The following is a 23330-nucleotide window of genomic DNA, read 5'->3' on the forward strand; positions in this document are numbered from 1 at the left end:
AGAGTACTGGAGTGGGTAGCCATTCCCTTCTCCAGGGGATCTTCCTGACGCAGGGATCAAACGAGTCTCCTGCATTGGCAGGCAGATTCTTTAATCTGAGCTACCAAGGAAATCCACCTGGGCTTGATTTATGTGTGAATGTCATCCACACTCTGTGTGGTGTGTATGTGCATGCTAAGTCACTTCAGTCGTGTCTAACTCTTTGCGATCCTATGGACTGTAGCCTGCCAGTCTCTTCTGTCCGTGGGGTTCACCAAGCAAGAATACTGTCTGGACACGTGGTTATTAGCACACTATGTCATACAATGAGTCTCTTTTTCAAAATACATGCTGCAGTGACTAACAAAATAAAGTATACCAAATAAGCACGTAAATGTATTAAAATAACAGATTCTTCCCTGGCTACTGTGTAATTAACATCTTTGAGTGAAAGGAGACATTAGCAATGATTAAGCCTAGAGCTCTTTATTTAGACATCAGACACCATAAACCACAGACTAAAAATTTTACACAGGATTCTGAAACTACATTGGGAAATAAATCTGGACTTAAGTCCAAAACTTCTGAGATTCTCCCTTTTCTGCAGATCAGTGCCCTTCCCAGCTGGCAGCATCTCCCAAAGCAGTGGCTGATCGGTAGACTAAGTGATTGGTGACCCACTTGTCATCCACATGTTATGTTCAGATAGCCAGACAGGTATTACCGAAATCTACTGTGAAAGAAGGAAAAGGGAATTAAGGTTATGTAGGACTCTGTTTCTAAGAAAACACTGAAGTGTCCTTAAGGTTAGAGTTTGCTGTTATTCAGTCACTAAGTTGTCCTACTCTTTGCAATCCCATGGACTGCAGCACACTAGGCTTCCCTGTCCTTCTCTATCTCCTGGAGCTTCCTCAAACTCACGTTCATTGGGTCAGTGATGCCATCCAAGCATCTCATCCTCTGCCACCTCCTTCCCCTCCTGCCCTCAGTCTTTCCCAGCATCAGGTGGCCAAAGTATTGGAGCTTCAGCTTCAGCATCTGTCCTCAGTCCTTCCAAAGAATATTCAGGGTTGATTTCTTTTAGGATGTACTGGTTCGATCTCCTTGCAGCCCAAGGGAGGATCAAGAGTCTTCTCCAACACCACAGTCTGAAGTATGGTCAGAGTAGGAGTTGCATTTTTTTTTTTTTTTATCCTGGTGGGACAGTAGGTTACAGGGAACTTAGAAACGGGGATGTTTGCTCTCAGGAAATATCTGCCTTCGTCCCTTCACTCATTTGTGTAGGATCCCATGAATCACTCAGAATCCAGAGGATCAGGCAGGTTTCTCCTCTCCCTTTTGACCGCATCTTATAGAAAGAGCCAGGTGTGGCAAGTGGGTATAAAGCCTTGGGTGTGGATAAGAAAGGACAGAGTCATCATTGTGGCAGCTGGAGACGAGCAACCAGCCAGGTCAGAGGAAATGGAAACAGTTAATGCTGAACTTCCTGGTGGCTCAGTCAGTAAAGAATCTGCCTGCAATGTAGCAGACCTGGGTTCAGTCCCTGGGTCAGGAAGATCCTCTGGAGAAGAAAATGACAACCCACTCCAGTATTCTTGCCTAGAGAATTCCATGGACAGAGGAGCCTGGTGGGCTACAGTCCATGGGGTCGCAAAGAGTTGGACACAACTTAGCAACTAAACCTCTTGCCTGTTGTATTTGGAGGCATGACAGTGCAGAGATAAAACTGACTTGGATATATATGTATTTTTAATATTTATTTATTTGGCTATGCTGGATCTTAGTTGCAAGTTATGGGATCTAGTTCCCTGACCACGGATCAAACCTAGGGCCCCTGCATTGGGAGCTTGGATTCTTAGCCACCAGACCACAGGAAAGTCGCCTGGATTTTCACAAAATATGGTTTCGCCTTTGTTTTGAAACTGTGACACACAAGTACAGTTCGTTTTACAAGTTACTCATGTTAGTTGCTAAGTCGTGTCTGACTCCGCTCAGTCATGTCACAGTTTGTTTGCTCCAAAGGAATTAATTCTCTCCTCCATGGAGTTCTGCTCCCCCCATGTGGATGACGAGTCTTGAATCCCCCAGAATCAACCAGGGCAGGAACTTGTGAGCAAGATGGTGGGAGCAGCAGACAGCAGAGGATAAAGCGAAGCATGTAACTTACATGTAACCTCATCTCTTCGTTTATCGTATTTTCTAAGAAACGCACAGTTTCCCCATGTTAAATTCAGGAGGTTTGGACTCTATGCCTTCTGTCCATTTGCAAAGGGGAAATTCCTTCTGCGGGCTGGGTGATCTGAAGTCTGGGTCCCGTGAGTCTCAAATCTTGGGACTCACTACCTCCTGGGAAGATCCCCTTGTCAGATTTGAGCTGACATGATGTGGTTCCACCTGCCCTGGACTAGGCTCCATGGGTCAAGGAACCATCAAGGGCCCTCCCTTAGGGCTCTCAGCATCCCACGTCACAGAGCATCCACATCATAGGGCATCCACACACCCCTCCCACCCTCTGTTCTGACCCTTCTAGAAGCTGAAGCTTCTAGCTCAGGTCTCAGTTTTGCTTCCTCTGGGCCACCTCCTCCCATCCCAGGGACAGCAGCCTGGTGCCCACACATGTGGCAGTATCCTTCCCCTTTGTCATCACTCAGGCTGCCCTCTGCCTCCACAGCCCCAGCAGACCCCTTTGCCCAGACGCCCCATCATCACCATCCCTCCAGACCCCACCAGCTTGCTGGAAGCCCCCCATCTCCTCGTTCACACCCCCTACTCTGAGCTGTATCATTGGATTTATTTGCAGTAATTATTATGGGTCCAGCTCCTCCATGCCGGCTCATAAACTCTGGGAGGGTGGACACAATACGGATTTGACTGGGATGTGCTTAACAACTAGGACATATCTGGTTGCTTAATAGGTACTCTTTTAATTTGTAAACTAAATGTCAGTTTGAAATGACTTTTTTAGACCAAGCCAGATCTTAAATAAAACTAGTTGACCAATCTTTCAATGTTTTAAGGAACATAAAAATGCAAGAGTTGTACATGTGTGAGTTTTAACTTCAGTTCTTTTTTTCATTTTATGTTTTCTTTTTTCAATTAATTTTTACTGGAGTATAGTGTTAGCTTCCAGTGTACAATGAAGTGAATCAGATATACATATACATATATATATATATATATATATATATATATACATTCATTTTTCGGATTCTTTTCCAATATAGATCATCACAAACTACTGAGCGGAGTTCCCTGTGCTATAAAATAGGTCCTTATAAGTTATCTTTTTTATATTATTAGTGTGTCTATATCAACCCCAATCTCCCAATTTATCCCTCCCCCACGTCCCCTCCCCCTCTAAACATAAGTATGTTTTCTGCGTCTGTGACTCTGCGTCTATTTTGTAAATAGGTTCATTTGTGCCATTATTTTTTAAGATTCCACATATAAGTGACATCACGAGAAAGGGACAGAAGAAAAGAAAGAGGAGAAGGAAGGAAAGGGGAGTATGCAAATGTCTTGTCACTCAGGGATGGCAGGACCTTCTACTCACGTGAGAAACCCAGAGAACAAGAAGAATTGGATATTCAGTCAGTCAGTCAGTTCAGTCGCTCAGTTGTGTCCGACTCTCTGCAGCCGCATGGACTGCGGCACGCCAGGCCTCCCTGTCCATCACCAACTCCCAGAGTCTACTCAAACTCATGTCCACTGTGTCGGTGATGCCATCCAACCATCTCATCCTCTGTCATCCCCTTCTCCTCCCACCTTCAATCTTTCTCAGCATCAGGGTCTTTTCCAGTGAGTCAGTTCTTTGAATCAGGTGGCCAAAGTATTAGAGTTTCAGCTTCAGCATCTTTCCTTCCAGTGAATATTCAGGACTGATTTCCTTCAGAATTGACTGGTTGGATCTCCTTGCAGTCCAAGGGACTCTCAAGAGTCTTCTCCAACAGCATAATTCAAAAGGATCGATTCTTCAGCGCTCAGCTTTCTTTATAGTCCAACTCTCACATCCATACATGACTACTAAAAAAAAATAGCTTTGACTAGATGGACCTTTGTTGGTAAAGTACTGTCTCTCCTTTTTAATATGTTACCTAGGTTGGTCATAACTTTTCTTCCAAGGAGAAAGCATCTATTAATTTCATTGCTGCAGTCACCATCTGCAGTGATTTTTAGAGCCCCCCAAATAAAAATGTCTATCACTCTTTCCATTGTTTCCCCACCTATTTGCCATGAAGTGATGGGACCCGATACCTAATCTTAGTTTTCTGAATGTTGAGTTTTAAGCCAACTTTTTCACTCTCCTCTTTAACTTTCATCAAGGGGCTCTTTAGTTCTTCTTTGCTTTCTGCCATAAGGAAGGGTGGTGTCATCTGTATATTTGAGGTTATTGATATTTCTCCTGGCAATCTTGATTCCAGCTTGTGCTTCGTCCAGCCCAGCATTTCACATGATATACTCTGCATATAAGTTAAATAAACAGGGTGATAATATACAGTCTTGATGTACCCCTTTCCCAATTAGTAACCAGCCTGTTTTTTCAGTTCTAACTGTTGCTTCCTGACCTGCATACAAATTTCTCAAGAGGCAGGTCAGGTGCTCTGGTATTCCCATCTCTTTCAGAATTTTCCAAAGTTTGTTGTGATCCACAGTCAAAGGCTTTGGGATAGTCAGTAAAGCAGAAGTAGATATTTTTCTGGAACTCTCTTGCTTTTTCCATGATCCAGCGGATGTTGGCAATTTGATCTTGGTTCCACTGCCTTTTCTAAATCCAGCTTGAACATCTGAAAGTTCACGGTTCATGTACTGTTGAAGCCTGGCTTGGAGAATTTTGAGCATTACTTTGCTAGCGTGTGAGATGAGGGCAATTGTGAGGTAGTTTGACATTCTTTGGCATTGCCTTTCTTTGGGATTGGAATGAAAATTGACCTTTTCCAGTCCTGTGGCCACTGCTGAGTTTTCCAGATTTGCTGGCATATTGAGTGCAGCACTTTCACAGCATCATCTTTAAGGATTTGAAATAACTCAACTGGAATTCCATCACCTTCACTAGCTTTGTTTGTACTGATGCTTCCTAAGGCCAACTTGAGTTCACATTCCAGGATGTCTGACTATAGGTGAGTGATCACACCATCATGATCATCTGGGTCATGAAGATCTTTTTTATACAGTTCTTCTGTGTATTCTTGCCACCTCTTCTTAATATCTTCTGCTTCTGTTAGGTCCCTACCATTTCTGTCCTTATTGTGCTCATCTTTGCATGAAAGTTTCCCTTGGTATTTAATTAGAGTAATGCTTATTTTCTTGACGAGATCTCTAGTCTTTCCCATTCTATTGTTTTCCTCTATTTCTTTGCACTGATCACTGAGGAAGGCTTTCTTATCTCTCCTTGCTATTCTTTGGAACTCTGCATTCAGATGAATATATTTTTCCTTTTCTCCTTTGCCTTTAGCTTCAATAGCTACAGCCTATTCTGTTCCATTCTGTTCTGGCATGTTTAGAAGAGGAGAGAGGATGTCCTTTATTCTTGATTCCTAAAAGTGAAAGTGAAGTCACTCAGTCATATCTGACTCTTTGCGACCCCATGGACTGTAGCCTACCAGACTCCTCCATCCATGGGATTTTCCAGGCAAGAGTACTGCAGTGGGTTGCCATTTCCTTCTCCAGGGGATCTTCCTGACCCAGAGATCAAACCCAGGTCTCCTACATTGTAGGCAGATGCTTTTCTATCTAAGCCACAGGAAAGTCCTAAATTTGATTCCTAAAATTTTACTTAAACTTATACTTACTCATAATAAGTTTTACATGGCTTCCTCACAAATAAAAGATTTTTTTTTTTATGAAAAACAACAGCAACAAGAAGAACTAGACTTTTGGATTCTGTGGGAGAAGGCAAGGGTGGGATGATTTGAGAGAATAGCATTGTCATATGTATATTATCATATGTGAAATAGATCGCCAGTCCAGGTTCGATGCATGAGCCAGGGCACTCAGGGCTGGTGCACTGGGATGACCCAAAGGGATAGGATGGGGAGGGAGGTTGGGAGAGGAGTTTAGGATGGGGAACACATGTACACCCATGGCTGATTCATGTCAATGTATGGCAAAACCCACTACAATACTGTAAAGTAATTAGCCTCCAATTAACATAAATAAATTAAAAAAAAGAACTAGAGTAGACAACCCTGCCATGGTTTGACTGACAGGTAATTAGCACCTTCCCCTCCCCCTCCTCCTTCCGTCTGTTCCCTCCTCCCCTCCACCTCCTTCCTCCCCCTCCTCTCCTCCACTTCATCCTTGTCTCCACCCGTGGCCTCTACTGCTTTCCTTCGAAATACTTCCCCTTCCTCTCTTTTTGATTGCAATATGAGATATTCCAAAGAAGCTCTGATGGTCTTGTGGGAGATCTCATTTTTTTCTCTTATTATGTTTGCAGCCTTAACCCTTTCTGACATCCTTGCCTATGTCTGCTTCCTAGGTGAGGAATCTCACCGTGGATGGGCACTTTGGCGCGTGGTCTCCGTGGACGCCCTGCACCCACATGGACGGCAGCGCCGTGGGATCCTGCCTCTGTCGCACCCGCTCCTGCGACAGCCCGGCCCCCCAGTGTGGTGGCTGGCAGTGCCAGGGCCCCCGCATGGAGATCGCGAACTGCTCCAGGTGCGTCCCTCCTGACACTTGGGCTTAAACGCAAGTGTAAACCCAGCTTGTCCAGGCGTTTGGGAAATCACTTCCGATAAATGCCTCCCCTATTCAAGAGAAAGGTCACAAAAAGATAGAGAGGTTGACCACTTAAAAATGACATGATCTGTGGGGGGAGATTTTAAATTAAAAACCTAATTTGCAATACACTTATATACCTATGCATCCTGTATGTAGATGTGTTATAACTGAATCGCTGTGCTATATAACTAAAACTAACATGATATTGTAAATCAGCTATAACTCAATTTAAAAAATTAAAAATCAGATTCTAAGCCTCTTTATGTTCATTGTTAGACTGGGAAAAGTGTTTTGAGTATGCAAAATGTTAGAATAAAGAAAAGCATACAGTTTCTGAATGTTAAATTAGACTCTGCCCATCAATTTTTTAAATGTGAAGGTGACTATCAAATCTCTGTGGTATTTAAATTCCATTCACACATTCAAATAGTGATGTAACAGAAATGTCTGCAACATTTGAAGCTTTTGGTGAAAAGAGAATTCAGTGACAACTTGCAAGTATATGAAGGGTATCTAGTTTACCACCATTCTTTTAGAGGGCAGGTGAGTAGCTTGCTATGGAGACAGAACATCCAAAAACCACATTGTCCAAGTATAAACATTGTGATTGGCAGCTGGCCCATTGCAGGTACCTGTGTGGACATGGGAGCTTTAGTTGTTACCCTAGACCAGTCCTTTACAGATTCAGGAATATCGACTCTAGGGGCCATTTCTGAAACTACCAAAGCTATCCTACCCTGATGCTTACACTCAGAGGACCTTGCTTCTTAAAATGCATATTTCAATATCTTGATGCTCCGTCATGTCTGACTCTTTGTGACCCAAGGGACTGAAGCCCACCAGGCTCCTCTGACCATGGGATTTTCCAGGCAAGAATACTGGAGTGGGCTGCCATTTCCCTCTTCAGGGGATTTTCCTGACTCAGGAATCAAACCCACATCTCCTGCTTTGGCAGATAGATTCTTTACCACTGTGCCATCTGGGAAGCCCCTCTAAAAGTGCATATGGCTTTCCAAATCCACATGAGAGTGTCACTTACTGGTATATGAGCTATTAGCGATAATTTTTGGTTGACGACTTAAGGGGGATCCAAGAATGCATGAGTTGATACACTGTGCCTGCATCTCTGTCCTTGCCTGACTCGGGGATCGTGTCTCTCATGGTAACGGAAGAGAATGCTCAGCTGCCAGGAGCATCCTGTCTGCTTGATGCGGACCTCTCATGAGTGCACATTTCAGTGTGCCCGAGGGATAGGAAGCTAGGATTCCATCATTGGCAAAAACAGGCCATGATGCAGTTTTATGGGTGTCACCAGATTTGATCTTCATCCTTATGAACCACCTCACTGCAGGGTCAAGAGGGAGAAACCATAGCACTCACTTACTTCTATCCACTGGAAGCCCCTGGTGCTGTCAAAGGAAAGAGACAGTGGTGAGAAGCCAAGTGAACAAGGCCAGTTCGCAGCAAATATTTGGTTTTCTAGCAGCAAGGGCTTATTAGTTTACATATTCCTTTGAAGTTATCTGCCAAAACTATGGTAATCTGACATCAGAAATTGTTTTTAATGCCCTTTATCAGTTGATAACTTGTTTATGTTGGCCTCACTCAGTTTTGTTGGAAGCAGAAAAGTGGAAACCACCTAACTTGCAAACTGATTTTTTTTTTTTTTGGCACAGTCACTGATGTCAAGTACTTCCTCAATTAGTGCAAAGTACATCAGAAAGCCTTTACAAAGACTGATCTAATGACTCTAAGTTAAACCCCTTCTTCATTTATCTTTGTTATTGTTTAACTTAATATACTCAGAAAGTGTTGGGGAATTCAAAATATTGCTAATTCAATACATTTGGCAAATATAATATCTTTGATTAAATGCTCTTATATCACATCATTTAAATTTGTCATTATCTTGGAGCTACAGATTAAGGGCATTCAATTTATGGAAATAAATCCACAGTATAAGGTAATTAGCTAAGCCAGACTCTATTATCAAACTGGGGCCAAGTCAGACTTCCTATCAATCATGAAAATCTGGTTTAATTTTATAATTAAAGTGAACACATGAATGTCTACACCCCTTCTGAATTCTAATTCTTTGGGAAGGAGGAAGGAACGGAGAGAGACAGAACTCGAACTAGCTCAGTAGTAAGGTAGAATGTCAAGGAAGGCTTGGAGCTTTGACAGAGTTTTTGTCATCTAAATAAGTCTGCAGCTTCCAATGCTGGCTCCGTATACCTTTTTTAATGGGACTTTTTTTCTAGGAGCAAAACCTGCGTCCGTCCTGGTTGGTCAGGACGACCACTCTGACAGTGAGATTGTGTGCAGAAGTATGGAGAGGGTTCTGAGCATCTCCAGGGGGGATGAGGGGAAGGCAGGAAGCTGGGTGTGCTGTGCTGTAGGCCCCATAAAGACCGCAGCTGTTCACAAGGGGAGCTCTGTAGCGGCAGAACCCTTGACGGTGTTAGATTCTCTCACCTGAGAGTTATAACCGCCGATACCCTCACCATCTGGAGAAAGGCAGACAGACCCCAGAGTCTACCACTATGTTCTCTGACAGAAGCCAAGTCCTTACCCAGAAAGCTCTGCGCTGCGTTCCGAGCGGGCTTCCCAGGTGGCGCCAGTAGTAAAGAACCTGCCTGCTAGTACTGGAGACGTGAGAGACACAGGTTCAATCCCTGGGTGGGGAAGATGCTCTGGAGGAGGGCATGGCAACCCACTCCAGTGTTCTTGCCTAGAGACTCCCCATGGGCAGAGGATCCTGGCGGGCTACAGTCCATGGGGTCACAGAGAGGCAGAGAGGGCTGAAATAACTTAGCAGGAATGCTCAGAACAGCTGAAGGGAAGCGCAGCTAATATCCGCTGCTGAGTAACCTGGAGGAGGCTCACACGGTGTCAGCCTTGAGTAGGTTTTCTGTCATCTGTGTATTGTTTTGTTGTTGGCTCATTTTTTTTTTTTACAACCATAGTCACTTTTCTCCTCCCTTCCCTGCACCATGTATAGTGCTGTGGCCACAGTAATATGTTCCTTTTTTAAAAAAAACTGGAGTATAGTTGCTTTACAGTGTTATATTAGTTTCTACTGTACAACAAAGTGTATTAGTTATACGTATATGGATATCTTCTCGTTTTTGGATTTCCTTCCCATTTAGGTCACCACAGAGCATCAAGTAGAGTCCCCTGTGCTATACAGTAGGTTCTCATTAGTCATCTGTTTTATACAGAGTATCACCGGGTTTGATTCCTCGGTTGAGAATATCCTCTGGAGTAAGAAATGGCAACCCACTCAAGTATTCTTGCCTGGAAAATCCCCTGGACAGAAGAGCCTCCTGGGTTATAATCAAAGCATTCGTAAGGAGTCAGACATGATTGAGCATCACAGATATATACACAAGATCAGCAGTGTGCACATGTCAGTCCCAGTCTCCCAATCAATATGTTATATTTTAAACAAACACCAGGACACTTGAAACTAACACAATATTGTGAATCATCCATACTGCAATAAAAAAGACATAAAAAATTTAAAAAGCAAGAAGCACCGGGAAAGCTTCTCAGATCAGTGTCCACACTCACCCTCCTCACTTATTGTAGGACTTATTTTTCCTAAGTGTTATCTTCTTTCCAAAAGCCAATTTAGAGTGCAGAGACCTCTGTGCAAGTGGTCTGTGACATCACTCACACTGACAATCGTGTTGGGGGACCACGCTGTATGGCAACCCAGGGCCTGAGGACACTGCCTGCCCAAGAAGGGAAGGGCGGTCAGATAAGGAAAGGCAGGCTGCAAGGGCAGATTTTGCCCTCTCTTCACCATCTCCATAGGCCAGCTCAGATGCTCCACACAGTCAAAAAGGAGCCCATGAAGGCTGCAGAGATTAGACTGTTTGCATTATTTCAGAAAACAAGAGCATCTCAACATTGCGTGTTGCATTATTTCTATAAAACTAAGGTGGTTTCCACTGATGCCTGGCAGAAACTTCATAAAAGCTGTAGAACTGTATTGTTGGAAGGCTACAGTCAATGAGTAGTACTCTATTTTATATTGTTTAATGGAAAAAAGGACTATCACAGACATTCTTGTGACTTTATTGATGCCTGCTCAGCTCTGGCTCTAGTTTTGGAATGCCATTCACTAAAAGGAGCTGTGATACAATTAGTGGTTATTTTAAGACTAAAAATCAAATATTAGTAAACAAACCTGCTTCAGTGATGTTTTAAATGCATTAAGTGGATTGTTTTCAACTGACTTAATAAAAAAAATGATCCATCTGCTGATATATGCTGACTTAATGCTACTCTGGGCTTCCTTGGTGGCCCTGTTGGTAAAGAATCTGCCAGCAATGCAGGAGACCCAGGTTCTATTCCTGGGTCAGGAAGATACCCTGGAGGAGGGCATGGCAACCCACTCCAGTCTTCTTGCCTGGAGAATCCCATGGACAGAGGAGCCTGGTGGGCTACAGGCCATGGGGTCACAGAGTCAGATGCAACTGAGTGACTAACACTCTCACTTTCAATGCTGCTTCTTTGGTTGCCTGCTGCTATGGCTGCCTCTAAAGAGCACTTTGAGGTATGCAAACCCAGCACCATAAAATAGTCATGTATGTGGACAATGCAGTCATTAATCTCCTAACGTACTATATTCCTATGATTTAAAATACCTACTGCCCTGTATACAACAGGTTCCATAGATTGAGAGTAGATTACATCATAAGGTGTCATGTTTGTTAAAAGATTTAGGCGATTAAGAATTTCCAAGCAATTTTGGGAGCAGTATTTCTTGCATTATCTAAATATTTTTTATATAAAAGAAGCTTAAAATTTTTCTTTTTATTTATGTTGAAATTTTACTTATGTTTATTTCTATTTTTATGTTTATTTTATTTATGTTTTCATTTTATTTATGTTGAAATTACATTACTTGTATACTTTTTAAAATTGTGTGAGGAATGACATGTAAGATACTAATTGTAGAAACAGCTTCAGAAATCTGTCTTATTTTGTGTTATTTTGGTTAAATTATTATGAAGCAGCTTTGTTATATCATACATTGAGGTATCACTTTATTTTGATTTTGATTATTTTTAAGTTTCAGAAAATAAAGTAGGGAAATATGAAATATGCTAAGAATTTTCCCAGAGGAGCTTTCATTTGAAATTGTGTTAGAAATTATGTATGTAGTGTGCTGTTTATACCTTGAGCTTCAATGGTATAGCTGTGCACCTGCATGCTTTTAAAGGAATGTATAAAGTAAAATAAGAATTATTTCAGTGGAAATATAAATACCATAGATAAGAGTAACAGTATTTAGAAATGCATATGTGAATAGAGAAATAGAGAAACAATTCTACATGCAGTTAACTATATGGGAGTTTGGACTCTGGTTTTAACATATATTTTATTAATAATACTTAAATTTTAAAAAATTCCTATAGTTTATTTTTAAATAGCAGGGATAAAATACTAAGGGAGATATTTAAATTATAAATATTCTACAAACAGACATTTTAAGGAAAAAAAATACAATGTTAAACAAAAATTTTTCTCTGGCTGTTACTAGCAGCTTATTGTATAACCCACTTTTATAAAAGTGTTTTTTATTTTATATTTTAATATATCTGCCTTATTTTATACATGTTAAAGTAACATAAATAAAGATATACACAACTGGCACTTCCTATTTATACGCTAGTAAAGTAATGCTTAAAATTCTCCAAGCCAGGCTTCAGCAATATGTGAACCGTGAACTTCCTGATGTTCAAGCTGGTTTTAGAAAAGGCAGAGGAACCAGAGATCAAATTGTCAACATCTGCTGGATCATGGAAAAAGCAAGAGAGTTCCAGAAAAACATCTATTTCTGCTTTATTGACTATGCCAAAGCCTTTGACTGTGTGGATCACAATAAATTGTGGAAAATTCTGAAAGACATGGGAATATCAGACCACCTGATCTGCCTCTTGAGAAATTTGTATGCAGGTCAGGAAGCAACAGTTACAACTGGACATGGAACAATAGACTGGTTCCAAATAGGAAAAGGAATATGTCAAGGCTGTATATTGTCACCCTGTTTATTTAACTTATATGCAGAGACACTGGACTGGAAGAAACACAAACTGGAATCAAGATTGCCGGGAGAAATATCAATAACCTCAGATATGCAGATGACACCACTCTTATGGCAGAAAGTGAAGAGGAACTCAAAAGCCTCTTGATGAAGGTGAAAGTGGAGACTGAAAAAGTTGGCTTAAAGCTCAACATTCAGAAAACGAAGATCATGGCATCCGGTCCCATCACTTCATGGGAAACAGATGGGGAAACAGTGGAAACAGTGTCAGACTTTATTTTTGGAGGCTCCAAAATCACTGCAGATGGTGACTGCAGCCATGAAATTAAAAAACGCTTACTCCTTGGAAGGAAAGTTATGACCAACCTAGATAACATATTCAAAAGCAGAGACATTACTTTGCCAACAAAGGTCCATCTAGTCAAGGCTATGGTTTTTCCTGTGGTCATGTATGGATGTGAGAGTTGGACTGTGAAGAAGGCTGAGCGCTGGAGAATTGATGCTTTTGAACTGTGGTGTTGGAGAAGACTCTTGAGAGTCCCTTGGACTGCAAGGAGATCCAACCAGTCCATTCTGAAGGAGATCAGCCCTAGGATTTCTTTGGAAGGAATGATGCTAAAGCTGAAAGTCCAGTACTTTGGCCACCTCATGTGAAGAGTTGACTCATTGGAAAAGACTCTGGTGCTGGGAGGGATTAGGGGCAAGAGGAGAAGGGGACGACAGAGGATGAGATGACTGGATGTCATGACTGACTCAATGGACATGAGTCTAAGTGAACTCCGGGAGTTGGTGATGGACAGGGAGGCCTGGCGTGCTGTGATTCATGGGGTCGCAAAGAGTCGGACACAACTGAGCGACTGATCTGATCTGATTATAGTCTATATCTTTGTCAGATTATTAGAGAATAGCCAAGAATCTGAATTTAAAATATCCTTTCTTCATTTTTAATAAAGCTTGTTTTATAACTTTGGACATTATGGTACTCTTTATCAACACGAATGCCATCAAGAGAGTTACTGATTGTCACTGCCATTAATAGATTTTAAAGGAAACATTTAGATGATTATTTGATTCAATGTGCCCTTTTCCTAGATTATAACTGATACAGTACAAATCAAATAAAATTATAAAGGCCAAAGGTTCAGGGATGCATCTCTAATTGCTTGTCAAAAAACAAAAATGGCATTATTTTTCATTAGCTTAACGTTTTCACCATTAAGCTTTCTTGTTTCTAATTAGCCCGTTTTTAAGTTATTTGCAAGTACATGTAAAACTTGACTCTCAAGTTTTCTTTTTTGACTCGAAAATCAGGTTCGGGGGCGGGGACAGATTTCATAGTAGCTGTGGTTCCCGAGACAGTACATTTCATTGATTCCCAGGCCTCCTTGCTCCCATAGCCTTCGTAGCCCGCGGTCAGTGGTCCCCGTGGGGGGAACCCCCGTGCGAGCTTGGGGGCAGGTGCAGATAGAAGTTGGGCCTCAGGCAAGTTGACCCCAGTGACCCTGTTGCTTCTTCCCCCAGGAACGGAGGCTGGACCCCCTGGACCTCGTGGTCTCCCTGCAGCACCACGTGTGGGATCGGCTTCCAGGTGCGGCAGCGGTCCTGCAGCAACCCCACCCCGCGGCACGGGGGCCGGGTGTGCGTCGGGCAGAACCGCGAGGAGAGGTGGGTACCTACCCTCTGCGCCTCCGGGTTGCCACCCTCCTGCTTCCTGTCATCCCGGTGCGGTCGGTTTCCCTGCGGTTTCAGTTTCTGGATCCAGCTCAGCTTGTCTGTGGCATCCTTTTCTGTTGAGCTGAATGACCTCTTTTCTTTCATCCGTTAATTTCGACCAAAGCTTGGGGTGGACAGCATCACTGGTGGGGGCACCATGGAGCCTGCAGGGTTCACTCAGCCCAGCGGCTCTTGAGGGATGAGAGACACGGGGACAGCGGGCATCTCTTTGCTGGGCTCCCCAGAGACGAAGCAAGTGAGTCTGCTGGGGAGTGACTGCTCTTATTAAAATTCTGCTAGACTGGTCTCACACCTCCAGTTCCAAATAGGGCCTGAGCTGGTCCTGGGTCCAGATGGTGTTGATCAGAAGAGGTAAGTTTTCCATCACGACTGAATTAAGCACTGGCACCAGGTGAGAGCCATAGTGAGTATTTTGGCTATAATTACAACTACACACTTGTCTATTAACAGGACCCCTCAGTGAACCTGCAGGACAACCCAGAGGGAGGGTTCCTTTTCCATGTGTATTTTAAGCTTTCAGCACGTCCATGGGACATTTCAGTTCAGTCTTGCATTTAACAACTTGTTGCTCTTTGTAGACTCAAACATTTGGTTTTGGCCTTATAAATCTGCAGTTGTGATAACTGGCTCTTCCTTCCATATTTAAAGTACACCCTCGTTTATGGTTTTGGGAGAAAATCCAGGTAGGTGAATTCCACGTCACCTTTGTGAGTCTTAACTCTCCACACTCACATCAGTTTATGTTCTTGGTCCATGAGAAGCAAATTGGCTTTCAGTACTTTTTAATTAAATTGTATCCTGTGAAATGACTTCAGTGGGTGCCTCGTAAAAATACCTATGCAGTTATTGGCTTATGTGATTAATATTTATATAGACAAAGCCAACAGGCTTAGTGGGTAGGTAATTCTCCATCAGATATTTATTACAACCTGAAATTAACTGGAGAGAATCGTTTTCTTCTCTCTTCATTGTGTTCCTAAATCACCAATTAAGATTGCATTCTTTTGACTCAGAGAAAAATGAAGGATGATTTTTACAAGGCAAAGTTGGTTGTTTTTGAAGTAGTACCCTGTGACAGTCTAACACAAGCCTGTCATTTCCAATCTGACACCAGTTGATAAGTGGGAAAGTCGATTATGGGAAAGATGTCTTCCAGCATTAGAAGGTTTTAAATTGGCTAGAAGTTTTAAATGCTGCATGTTGTCACATAATAGAGCCCATTCAGGTAAAGTGACCTCTATCCACCCCTAGAATCACAGCACCTCCACAAACCTCACACCTGTTATCACCTTTCCCAAGCTGAGCACACAGGAAGGAAGAAGCTGGTTAATTGTGTGGTTAACATCTATATATGTTCTGTATCCATTTACAAGTGCTCATAAAGCTTCATTTTCAGAAAAAGATCAGGATGGTTAATGTGTTTGAGGAACTTTCGTTTAAAGTGTTCTTATTTTACAGAAGAAACACTTTTGGACTAGATGAGTATTTGCTTGAGGAGGGAACTTGAACTAAGTAATAGACATGTGGATGATAAGAACAGGGCCTGTATCCCCAGGGAATCTCCCTTTGAAACAGCCTTTCTTAGGGGGTGATTGAGAAGTTAATGAAAGCTAGAAAAAACAAATGCATGGCATCTCTTTCTTGGCAAAGAACTCTTGGCACTAAGAACTCTTTCTTGGCACTAAGAACTCTTCACTAGCAAAGAGTTCTTAGTGTCTTTGTCAGGTTATGTGGGAAGTCTCTCTACCTAAGTAATATAAAGAAATACCATCCTAATTTTGACAAAAGACATATTTGAGAACTGAACTTAAGATTAAAGGAGACCCTGATCTTCATGGGAAGGTATGAAAGAACAAGGGCTAGACATATACACTCATTAATAAGGTCACATCATGCTTATTTAAACACCATCAAACCTAAAAATGAGATACGATGAGATGAGATGGTTGCATGGAATCACTGATGCAATGGGCATGAACTTGGGCAAGCTCTGGGAGATGGTGAGGGACAGGAAAGCCTGGCATCCTGCAGTCCATGGGGTCACAAAGAGTCAGACAGACACAACTTGGTAACTGAACAACAACAAACCTAAAAAACTCCTGAGTGGCCACAAATGAATAAATTGACTCTCCCGGTAAGGTCCCTAAATTAATGCTAAGTGACTTTTTATTTGTGATCAAATCTCCAATATGTGAAAAATTCAGTGAGAACATTATTGCAACAGAAATCTCAAAAATGTTCACATTGATTTTTGTCTAAATAATGGATAAAGAAAATATCCAATTTCTGTTCTAGATGTACTTTAAAAGGCATGGGCATTTGTTTATCTGTTCCAAAATTTTTGGAAAATTATTTTCTTGAGTAGTAAAAACTGAGTAGAAGTATTGATTCCCAGAGAGGCTGCCCCCAAGGATGAAGCAGTGGACCCGTGTAAATATTATTGAAATGCGAATATCCTTGTCTGTATTCACTTTCTCCTGCTGTGTAACAACAGTTCTGCAAACTTACTGACTTAAAACAACACACAGTTATCACCTCTCAGTGGACTAGGAGTTCCGTTATGATTCACCTGGGTTCTCTGCTCGGCCAGAGCTGTGGTCTCATCTGAGGCTCACCTGGGGAAGGATTTACTTCCAAGTTCATATGGTTGTTATTGGCATTCATTTCCATCAAACTGGGTACCTTGGTTGCTCACTCATTGTCAGTCTGAAACTGTCCTCAGTTTTTTGACAAACAAGCCTTCCCAATGTGGTCACTTGCTTCCTCAAATCCAGCAAGGAAGAGAATCTCCTTGCAAAATGAACATTACTGTCTTATGCAATATCATCACAAAGGTGACATATCCACACCTTGCCATAGTTTATTGGTTAGAAGAAAGTCACAGACCTAGTGCTCAATCAAGAGGAAAGATATGTACATCATACACAAACGTATGCACTGCAAAGGATGTGCACATCAAGAGGCAGGAATCGTTGGGCTCAACGTAGAGTTTATCTGCCATCAATGATGACCTGTCCTTATCACATACAACATCCAATTCACCCCATCTCCAGTTTCCTCCCAGTTTTATACCATTCAGTCATTTCCCCAAATCTGGAAGCTTATTCAAATCAGACTCAAAGTGAATGAGTCTCCCTGGGTGTAGTTCATTTCAGCCTGTCCATCTTAAAGTGTGAGGCAAGTTATCTGGCCACCAACACACTCAGCAGACACATGGTGGGGCAGGCAGAGGATAATAGCTATGGTTACTTCTGTTCAAAAAGGGGGAAATGGAAGGTACAAAGAAATTTCCGTAAAAATTCTGAGATCTATGCAGATAAGTGTATGGAGTTGCTTGATGAAGTTGCAAAGCTTGGGGGTGATTCTCCACAGTTCTTAGCTCTGCTCTCATGTCTGTTTCCTGCTTGACCCTTCCTTTTCCATGAAAGGTAGCATGTGCCTGCAGCTGGTTAGTTTAATGAGCCTGCTTCCTGCCAGTGGAAGTTTGGGTTTCCAACAGCCTCATTTCATTTGTACTTTCTCCATATATTCAGTCTCAGCTGGTGATCTTTTTGCTGAAATCAACTTCAGAAGCCTGCCATGAATTTCCTTGGGCTTTGCTCCACTAAACAGTCTACACCCACAGATCTTTCTGAGACAGGCCTTCTCTAGCTGGGGCTTCTGCTAAGACAGCTGAGGGACAACACCCTCCAGCTTTCTTGTGATTGAGAAGATCTGTGACTCTTGCTCTTTAACTTCTGAAAGGACTCCTTGTGGGACTGAACACTACTCTGATCTTTTGATGCTCCTGAGGTTTTAACAAAAGGTTGTACAGTCACAACTTCAGTTTTTTACTCTTTGCCAGCCATTCCTAGTGGTGCTCAGAAGCTGCCTCTTCATTTTAGTAACTTTTGCCATCAGGAGAGGCCAAGAATTTCCTTTCTGTTTAATATTATTTCCCTCAATTTCTTTTTCTGCTGCCCCAATGGCTCAGTGGTAAAGGATCCACCTGCAATGCAGGAAACATAGAAGACATGGGTTTGATCCCTGATTTATAAAGATCTCCTGGAGAGGGGAATGGCAACCCACTCCAGTATTCTTGCCTTGGACACTACTGAAGAGACTGAAGATGCGTGTACATATATATGTACACACACACACACACATTTGTAACATAAAGGGAAGGGAAGTCGCTCAGTCGTGTCTGAATATTTGCGATACCATGGGCTGTGGCCTACCAGGCTCCTCCGTCCATGGAATTTTCCAGGCAAGAATACCGGAGTGAGTTTCCATTTCCTCCATCTCCAGGGGATCTTCCCGACCCAGCGATCAAACTTGGGTCTCCCGCATTGCAGGCAGACACTTTACCATCTGAGCTACCAGGGAAGCCTGTAACATAAAATTGTCATTTAACCATTTTTAAGAGTTTGACTTAGGAATATTATTACATTTAACTATTGAGCAACCATAACACCATTTCCAAAACTTCTGCATCCCCCAAAACAAGAACTCTGGAACCAATAGTTGATAAATCTGCCTAATAGAAGATTTAAGTAAGTATTGAGTAAGTAGAATCATATAATCTTTTCTAGTTTGTATCTCACTTATTTCACTTAGCATATCATTTACAAAGTTCATCTTGTAGCATGTATCAGAACTTCATTGCATTTCAGGCTGAATAATATTCTTCTGTAATATTATACTAACAGTTTATTCAAAGGGATTAATTTTCTCTACCATGATTCTCAAAATTCTACTTGCTTCTACTCAGTTTCTAGTCCTGAAGCCTCTCTGATATTTTTAGATCCTTCTTAAGGTAGCTCCATGTGTCTAAGTATCAAGATCTGTTCTAGTTGTCATTCATAAAAATATTACTGCAGACTTAGCTGCCTAAAACACCACGTGCTTTATTGGCTCACAGTGTCTCTGGGGTCGTGGCCTGGACGGAGCTTAGCTGGACCCTTTGCTTCAGCATCACTCAAGGGTGCACCAAGGTATAGACTGGCCATAGTCTCATTTGAGGCTCCTTTGGCAAGGGGAGGGGTCTGCTTCCTAGATTTCTCCTGTGTTGTTGGACTGAAGCTGTTTTCCAGAAACTACTCTAAACTCCTTGCCTCTGGGACTTTCACATCTGATTGCTTACTTCTTCAGAGCCAGCAAGACGAAGGAACTTCTTGAAAGAAGGATAATACGGGTTAGGTAGCATATCATGGAAATGACAATCTGTCATCTTTGCCATATTCTGTTGATTAGAAGCAAGTCACAGGTCCCACCCACACAGAGTGGGAAGGAATTACACAAGATGTGAATTCCAGGAAGTGAGGCTCATGGAGACCACGCTAGCGTCTTTCAGTTGTGTTATCAAAGTAAAGAGACCCAGCCACCAATCGGGGATTATGATATGATTTTTCTGTCTGCACAGGCAAGTTTGCTTAATCCCATGATGAGCCAAAGTGATGCTCTTTGCAAATCATTATCACTACTCTTTCCTAATGGATCCCTTAGCTTCTTCTTGGGGAAAAAATAATATTGTGGAGAACTCAATACTTGTACAGTTTCTCTGGTGCCACAGAAGATTCCATTCTCCCAGTGTGGCCCAGAAAAGCAATGATCACTTAAGAGTAAATCAAGGAGAAAACAGTTCTCACAGGGCTCTGATTGGCTCAGGCTAACAGGTTTCGTGAGAAACCAACATGGGTGGAACCAGAACAGAACACAATTTGTAGCGTGAACAAATAGGACAAGGGAAAATGATACAGTTTTGAAAATCTAGTCCATGCAGGATTATGAAAGATAGTTCTCTTCACAGAGATTAGGTCTGTGGGAAAATGGATAATTTATGGAGAAATAGCGCCAGGCTATTAATTCATTCTGAAATGCAAAATGAGAATGAGCAGTCATGGGAAAAATGAAAATCTTAATTTTTAATGCATCGTGAAATGCATCTGTGACCATCGGTGCTCTAAGAGGCTGGGGCTCCGAGAGAGCCAATAAGATTTCAGAACTGTTCAGCTTGTCCTTTGGTAAAAGCCAGCCATGTATAAAGGACTCAGTAATGAAGAGCAAATGGCTGATATATTGTGTATCTATTTTATCCGTAAATTAATAAAAATCCTTGCACACCCAGAGTCACCGAGGTAACTAAGTTTGTGTGTGCTCAGTCGCTATGTCTGACTCTTCACGACCCTGCGGTCTGCAGCCTGCCAGGCTCCTCTGTCCATGGGATTGTCCAGGCAAGAATGCTGGAGTGGGTTAGACGCCCACTGTTGTTCATGACCAAGTCTGTAATTTAAGAAGAGACACGTCTCTCTGGCACGTGTTTGTTGGGTGACGGAGTAAGAAAGGCAGAGGGCCAGTGCTCTCTTGACACTGCAGAGAATCCAGAGCTAGGAGCTTGTAAGGGCTCAGCATCTGAGCAGACTCCCCCAAGGTGAATTTTTGAGTGAAACCTAGACATAAATGACAGACTAGCCCGGCAGTGTCTAGTGCTCTCTGACTTCTCTTGCAGAGGACACCAGTTACATTATCTGGTGTGCCTTTTGTCATAGAACTACTATAGAAGAAGAAAGAGAAGAAAAGCACATTGTTGACCACCTAAAAATGCAGCCAGGGGTATAATTTATAACATGGATAGAAAGTTCTAGGCTACACACAGTTATCAGGTTCTCCTGTGGCAGACTTTCAGCTGTAATAAACGTAATAAACATCATGCTCAGAGGGGAGCATGATGTAGACAGAGATGAGAAAGGATATGTGCATTCTGATTTACTTTCCTTTTGGTAAGTGGTAGCTCCACTGCTATGCTTTTTATTAAAAAGTCAAGGGTTTTATGAGTACTATAAATAAGATTTTCCTTTGCCCTCTCTACTCTTAATGTGGGTTTGTTTTTGGTTTAGAAAGCTGAAGTTAGTGTTAAGGAGTTGAGGAATTCCAGACCCTTTACATGTCGGCAACATCACTTTGGAAACTGGGGATGGTCTTCTGTCCACATTGAGAAAGGTTCCGCATGGATATTTTTAATTTACTGCTAAGAATTCTGATGTTTTGAGTATTCTTGACTTACTTCTTCCAAACACCTTCTTAAAACAAATGGCAGTTTCCTAGTAGAACAATCATTGCACTGACATGGATGTTAATAGTCACTGAGGAGTCAGGATGCTTTGCTTTACGTCTTGTAACTGCACATTTGCAAAGGTCTGGCGCTTTTCATCTATTATATCCTCAGTTTTGTTTTCAAGGTCATACTCTGTTAATTAGAAGCCTCCTTCCCCTTCCCTCCCGCATGTAAGACTGTCCGGAGTCCTGAGCTGTGAGACTCAGGTCCCTGGAAGACTGTCTTATGAAGAAGAGCGAGAACTCTTTAGTTTCACTGCCTACTCTTTCATGAGAAGATTTAGAGGCGAAACCGTTTTCCCAATTAGTCCCCGACTCCTGTGAAATATCAGCCCTCTCTCCCTAGAAGTAAGCACGCCACCCACTTTCATTGGAGAGGCTGACTTTAGACCCTACAACACAGCTGCCATCTTATTCCCCCTCTACCACAGATGTCCCATGGATGTCGCTTCCTGTTTCTTGCCATCACCATCGTTATTTGTCCAACTCGGGGGTCTCTGCCTCAGATTGTTGCAAACACGCCCTTTTGGCTGGCATCTGCTCCATCAGCTCCTCCTAATCCACCTTTGGGAACTCAGCACCACCTCCATGCAAGCATGGAAAACTCTGCTCCTCTCAGGGGCTCCAGTACCATCAGGATGAGGCACCAACTCCTGCAGCCAAGTCTTCACTCCAACTCTGACAGTACTCGTTTTTTCTCTGGAGCTTGAGATTTCCTTGGTTCCTTGAAAATAAAGCTCAAGTTCCTCCACTCTGTCTGTATAAAGACAGATCATTCCACTCTCCTCTACTTTTTCTATTCACTTCTCTGCAAGCACTTTTTAACCACAGTCTTCCCATTCCTGTTGTTCAGTTGCTAGGTCATGTCCAACTCTTTGTGACCCCATGGAGGGCACCCTGGTTCCCCTGTCATTCACTATCTCCTGGAGTTTGCTCAGATTCATGTCCATTGAGTCGGTGATGCTATCTAACCATCCTTTACCGCCTTCTTCTCCTTTTGCCTTCAATCTTTCCCAACATCAGGATCTTATCCAGTGAGTCAGCTCTTTGCATCAGGTGGCCAAAAGTATTATAGCTTCAGCTATAGCATCAGTCCTTCAAGTGAATACTCAGGGTCAATTTTCTTTAGGATGGGCTGGTTTGATCTCCTTGCAATCCAAGGGACTCTCAACAGTCTTCTCCAGCACAATTCGAAAGCATCAGTTCTTCAGTGCTCATCCTTCTTTCTGGTCCAGCTCTCACATCCCTACATGACTACTGGGAAGACCCACTCCTGCTTTCCATTCTTTTCCAGAACTCCCAGTGATGCTCTCTGTGCTTCATCCTGTGGACTCCCTTCAGCTTGGCCTGACTTTTTGCTTTTCATGCTTGTATATATTCCTGCATCTACCATATTCATTAAATGTCCTTCATTTGATGGAAAAACAGTTGAGTCATATCAGCATTTGCTGTCAGGAAACTATGCTGCCCAAACTACCTTTCTTACTTTTCTGGAAATCAGCTCCTTACCTCTGTTTTTTGCTCATTACGACAGTGTTTCTCTTACTATGGAGAACAGTATGGAGGTTCCTTAAAAATAGATAAACAACAAGGACCTATTATATAGCACAGAGAATTAAATTCTATATCTTGTAATAAAGTATAATGGGAAAGAATCTGAAATGAATATATATATATATATATATATATATATATATATAAACACTGCTATACACCAGAAACTAACACAACATTGTAAATTAAC

The 23330-nt window shown here is 42.3% G+C and overlaps 1 protein-coding gene across 6 annotated transcripts in view; it reads left to right on the forward strand.

The window, feature by feature from the left end:
- SEMA5A (semaphorin 5A) overlaps nucleotides 1-23330 on the forward strand; it is a 572726-nt gene that overhangs the window by 476403 nt on the left and 72993 nt on the right. For all 6 annotated transcript variants that reach the window (XM_070774864.1, XM_070774868.1, XM_070774863.1 and 3 more), the window contains 2 exons: nucleotides 6458-6639; nucleotides 14282-14425. In XM_070774864.1, the coding sequence (XP_070630965.1) occupies nucleotides 6458-6639; nucleotides 14282-14425 (326 nt within the window). The remainder of the gene's footprint in view (nucleotides 1-6457; nucleotides 6640-14281; nucleotides 14426-23330) is intronic.

The sequence above is a fragment of the Bos indicus genome, chromosome 20, assembly GCF_029378745.1.
Source record: "Bos indicus isolate NIAB-ARS_2022 breed Sahiwal x Tharparkar chromosome 20, NIAB-ARS_B.indTharparkar_mat_pri_1.0, whole genome shotgun sequence".
NCBI classification, from domain to species: domain Eukaryota; kingdom Metazoa; phylum Chordata; class Mammalia; order Artiodactyla; family Bovidae; genus Bos; species Bos indicus.